The 5,192-nt window shown below is 51.0% G+C and overlaps 1 protein-coding gene across 1 annotated transcript; it reads left to right on the top strand.

The window, feature by feature from the left end:
• The first annotated feature begins 434 nt into the window (after positions 1–434).
• LOC138817199 (cystatin 10-like) lies at positions 435–4,369 on the top strand. Its single transcript, XM_070007602.1, has 3 exons — positions 435–678; positions 3,088–3,201; positions 4,096–4,369. Exons 1-3 carry the CDS (start codon positions 445–447, stop codon positions 4,177–4,179), a joined length of 432 nt encoding a protein of 143 aa, XP_069863703.1. The 5' UTR covers positions 435–444; the 3' UTR covers positions 4,180–4,369.
• The last annotated feature ends 823 nt before the right edge of the window (positions 4,370–5,192 follow it).

Below are 5,192 nucleotides of genomic sequence, written 5' to 3'. Positions count from 1 at the left end.
GTGCAGTGATTCTCAGACCTGGCATTGCTGACCTCCCCAAACCCCAGGAAGCCCAGCTTTATTTTCCTCCTTTCCTGGAGAAATAGGACTTTTCTGGGCTGAAGAGAGGGCGCACATTTATGGAATCCAGGGTCACCCAAGATTAGGAGTTCTCAGATGGAGGGGTAGAACCTGTGGGGGAGAGGCTGAGCTAGGGGAAGGGGAGAAAGAAGAGGTAAAAGAGGAGGAGCCATGACAAGGTGAGAGGAGGGCCCAAAGTGAGGAAGAGAGGAGGACCAGGAAAAGGAGGAGCCTGGAGTGGGTTAGGAAGGGGGGGGCAGGGAGTGGTGGCCCTGGAGGGATAAAAGCCACAGAAGCTGGGAGTGCTCACTCCTCTGGGTTGGGTCTCTGCTTCCTGCGGTGGCATCTCTCAGCACTAGCCCCAGCCCTGTGTCCTAGCCAATCATGGCAAAAACCCTGCACCTGCTGCTGGCCGCTTTGGTTATAGCGTTGACCTTGAACCTTGCAGCTTGCACTAACACCAAGGAGAAGCAGAAAGTAGTGGGCCATGTGGAGGCAGCCGATGCGAATGACAAGGAGGTACAGCGCGTGGTGGACTTCTCTCTCCGAGTTTACAATGACGCGAACAATGACCTGTACTACAGCCGCGCAGTGAAGGTGATAAGCGCCAGGCAGCAGGTGTGTGCCAGCCTCCCCTGGGCCTTGCCTGATTGAATCCTGGCCCTCTGCCCTCACCCTCTCCGGAGTCCCTCTGGACTACACTAGGCTTACATTGCTGATCTTGGTCTGAGGTGTTTTGCACTGATTGAGACAGGACACAAACATACCTGTGCTCCATGACCTCCTTAATTGTCCAGAGCCCTGGGACACTTTGAAGGCTTGGCCCAGAGAAATGTCCCCACTAGTTTGGATAGAGCAAGGTTAGGCAGGGCAGGTGGACATGTGGCCCTTTAGTTCTACTTCCAGAAAGTCTATAGGCTTTCTGAACCCAGTGTGAGCCATTACTTAACTAAACTGCCTGGGGGGAAAAGAGGGGATTTCCTACTGGGCTGCCTTCACTAAATGATGTCTTAGCATTATTCCTCCTGAACCTTTTGTTAACCTTTTGTCATGGAACATCTGGTGTGGGCATCACAGAGCCCCTGCGCATCCTCCCCCATCCCCTCTCCCTGGATGAATGCTTGCCTGTGTTTATTGATCCCCCTCACGACCCACCCCCTCTCCCATCAAACTGGATCTTGGGTTTATATGCATGTATTTCTCTGAACTGAGAGCAGACACTTGTGTGAATGTTGTTTATACACCCACAATTCCATTTTGACAATCAGGATTTGGCACTGCCACATGCAATTTTCTCAACTACAGACTCTCTGGACTTGCTGGGGGCCCGCTGCTAGGTACTCAGGCACAGCTGCACTCACTGTCCACTTCCTCACCCGCCTTCTGTGTGGATCGCTCCTTCTGTTTTCATGATCTTAGCCTTTGGAGAAGTCTGCCACTTGCATAGTCACAAGCCCTACATACAAGGGAAGTCCCATACGATGATACTGCCTAGTGACATCATGACCATTTTAGTGTGCATATGTGAAATCCCAGGAAAAACATTTCTCAGAATGCATCCTCATCCTTAAGCAACACGACTTGTAAATTGCTGCTTAGTTAACCTGTTTCCTTCCTATCCTGAAACTGATCGATTCCTCTGTACAGCAGCCTAGGAGGGTTCCCATGGAGCAGCTTAGAGGGGCTAGTATCTCCCACTCTGAGAGGGGTATACCATGGCCAGTGGCCCTGGGCACATGACTACTTGCTATGGTAGATGGCCACTGCAGGCCAGTTAGCCTTGGACAGAGAAGGAGAGCCATCAGCTGGATCCTGAGGGAGCCTGTAGGGATGCTGGGCCCCAGGACTGACCCTGAAAGGGAGCTAGAATTGGGACCAGACATTCCAAGTCCCATAGCAAAGCAGCACATAGACACCAGTGACAAAGGTGTTGTTGGTCCCATAGTGACTACAGTTCATGTCTACTTCCTGTTCAAAATTCAGATGAGGGAAGGCCACCCCACGTCTCCTGCTGCAGCAATCACCTGCCATTGTTCCCCGGGACATTAATGGGCTTCCCATGGACCGTGGTTCTTGCTGGCCTGTGCATCCCTCGTGTGACACTAATTTGGAGGGTGTTACAGGGCACTGGGTCTATGAGATCTGTTTTACGGATAGGAGAATGATGCCAAAGGAGCACGGACCTTGCTCCTTGTTTTGCAGGGCAAGTTCTAGAGCCCTGTCCACTGGGTTTGGCTACATTTCTGATGAGTTGGGTCTGGGGTGTCCTGTGCTAGGAAAGAGTTAAATCTTATTCTTTAATTACAATAAGACACACAGTAAGACAGACACACATGTATGTGACACATTTGAGAGATTCATATTCCCATTAACAGTCACACTGAAGGAAGGGACATCTGGGGGACAGTCTTCCTTGTTGGCCTGAACTCCCCTTGTATATGAAACACCCCACTTCCTGCTGTGGAATGTGGGAATAGTCAGTCTGGGATAAGTGGAGGAGAGGGATCCTGCATGGGCTATATGCTGGGCACTGGAGTTTAATCATCAGACCCTTCTAGAATGGATCAGTGTCTCTGCCTCTTGAGCCACAGAAGGCAGAATTTGGTGACTCCTGTGCTACGTATGGCCCAGAGTCTTGGCTTTCTGCTCAGACCAGTGCTGGGCTGCTAGAACATGGAGCTGTTCATTTGCCTCCTCCAAGACGGTCTTTACAGCTGTCTCTCCTCCTGAGTCAGTGAAGGGTTGTTAGTCCCAGCTTCTGCCTTCTGTTTTCCTGATACCTGGTCAGAGTTGCTCAGAAGATAAGCAGTTGGGATAGAGGCTAAGCAGTAAGGATAGAGCCTGCAGCCAACCCTTCAGAAGCAATGGCTGTGTGCTTTTCATGGGTGATGGTTCTGACAGCTCAGAAATGCAGGAGTGAACCTTAGGCAAACCTATCCACTTCACGTAACTAATTCCATGCAACATAACTGCATGCATGTGAGCTTGACCGGAGTGTTTACGTGAACCTTGTTCTTTACACTATAGGTCGTGAATGGAATGAAATACTACTTGCGCATAGAGATGGGCTGGACCACATGTACCAAGTCCCAGTCCCACTTGCCTGACTGTCCTTTCCGTGAGCAGCCGGATCAGCAGAAGGTATGTGTCTACTGTGGGCCATTGTGCAGCCATGGGATGTGGAAATCTGTGTGCTTGTGTATGTGTTCTTCTCAAGTGAGGGCCATATGTATGCAACTGTCTGAGTGTGTGAGTGTGGATGTGGATGTACATGTGGGTGTGTAGGAGGTGATCATGTGTGTGCATGTGTGAGGGGAATGTGAGGACTCATAACTAGACAGACATGGAAGCCCTCCTCGCCTTTTGCTACCTGCTGGACTGGAGGAGGCAGCTGCAGGGGTGGTTCCTGGGGAGGGAAAAGATGCCATGTTTAATCCCAGGCTTGGTCAGCCATGCTAGAGGCACACTAGACACACTGGAGGTCTGCAAGTGGCCAAAACCCTTGTGTGCTACCCCCTTTCCCTGGGCAGGCTGGTTGTTGTTGACACTATGGCTCTGGGGAGAGCTAAACTCCCACTTTCAGGGGTGTCTCCCACCCCCTTACTCCTTGACTTTGTATCCTTATTGGCCTCGGGCCAGGTGCCGGATGGAACAGTGTTTGGGAACTACTTCATCCACATGTGCAGAAGCGACCACCTGCTTCCACCCTCAGAGCTTGGGGGCAGTGAACCTCCATCCCTTGCCTGTCCCTTGGGCTCCTAGAAGACTTAAATAGCTATACCTTAAAGGTCTATGTGGGGGCAGGAAGGACCCCAGGAACCCAGGGATGAGGGTGACACAGGCCATCTGGTGGAACAATGGGAGAGGTGCTGAGGAGACATAAGATTTGGGCTGAGTGTCCTGAGACTCCACAGAGGTCAGGGAGGCCAAGACTCTCACCATCATTCCACACCCCGACTCTGGCATCTCATGGCTAAACAGCTTCCCCTTTGTCTGTAACTCACACTGACTGCCCTTTTCTCTTCTCCTTTGCAGAAAGAAATCTGCTCCTTTGTCGTCTATACTGGACCCCGGCTGCAGAAAATCTCCATGGAAAGTTACAGCTGTCACAGTGCCTAAAGGTTGGCCCAGGCTGGACCATGCTGACCACCTCTTACTTGCAGCCCTCCCCCTCCCTGCCTTGCCATACATCCACCCTTAGGTGACAGCCCAGCCCTGGTGAATATCTCCTCCTCCTGGAAGGGATATGCCTGGTCCAGGCCGCTTGAACATCCACATGGATCTTTCCTTGTTCCTTTCTTCTTTTCAAATACACATGGATGGTACACATAAATGCTTCTGCCTTGTCAATAAAACAGTGCCATTAGCGATCTTTGCTGTCTCAGGATGTGAGGGAGGAGGGGTTTGAACAGATGGAGGGATCTGGAGTATGTGGGCTCATCAGGGCAGCTACTCTCTGCCACCTTTGGTATATCTAGGACCGGATACATAAGAGACAAACAAGTGCTGGGAATCCAAGTATGATGCTATCAAACAAGGGAGAAGAGGGCCCTGGGTGCTGTCCTGGAAATTTGGCTGATGGTGTGTGTATGTGTGTGTGTGCCAGTCTAGGGCTTGAACTCAAGGCTTGGGCATGGTCCCTGAGCTTTTTGCTCAAGGCTAGCACTCTACTATTTAACTTTACTTATTTATTCATTTTTTTCATGGTTAATTGGAGTTAAATTTCTCCCAGACTTTCTGTCTGGGCTGGCTCTGCACCATAATTCTCGGATCTCAGCCTCCTGAGTAGCTAGGATCACAGATGTGAGCACCTGGACGGTGCCCATATCACCCTCATTCACATGTGCAGACGTGATCAACTTCAGGGCCCACCTTTCACTCTTCAGATTCCCCAGAGAGTCTTAAGTCTCTGATTCCCTTCATCAGGCTGCAGTGGTGCTTCCTGGGGTGCTTGCTTGCTCTCACATCCTGTCTGGTACCCTGTTGGGGGAAGTTATCAGGACCACCATTAGTGACTACACTGTTGGCAGAAGGAATAAGATGTGCAGCTTTGTGTGTCTGTGCAGGTGCCCCCAGGCATCAGCCCTGCTATCTGCAGGAGAGGCTAGCATCTCATCCACTGAAACAGTTTG

Source organism: Dipodomys merriami, unplaced genomic scaffold (genome assembly GCF_024711535.1).
Source record: "Dipodomys merriami isolate MVZ:Mamm:240054 unplaced genomic scaffold, mDipMer1.0.p SCAF_7, whole genome shotgun sequence".
NCBI lineage: Eukaryota > Metazoa > Chordata > Mammalia > Rodentia > Heteromyidae > Dipodomys > Dipodomys merriami.
Note: the sequence above shows the minus strand (reverse complement) of the source record. Positions and strands in the feature narration are given on the sequence as shown.

Excerpts from the sequence above, each read along its gene's own strand:
- LOC138817199 (XM_070007602.1), top strand. The coding sequence starts at position 445 with ATGGCAAAAACCCTGCACCTGCTGCTGGCCGCTTTGGTTATAGCGTTG. Across the intron at positions 679-3,087 it reads TGATAAGCGCCAGGCAGCAG|GTCGTGAATGGAATGAAATA; the intron begins GTGTGTGCCAGC and ends TTTACACTATAG. Across the intron at positions 3,202-4,095 it reads AGCAGCCGGATCAGCAGAAG|AAAGAAATCTGCTCCTTTGT; the intron begins GTATGTGTCTAC and ends TCTCCTTTGCAG.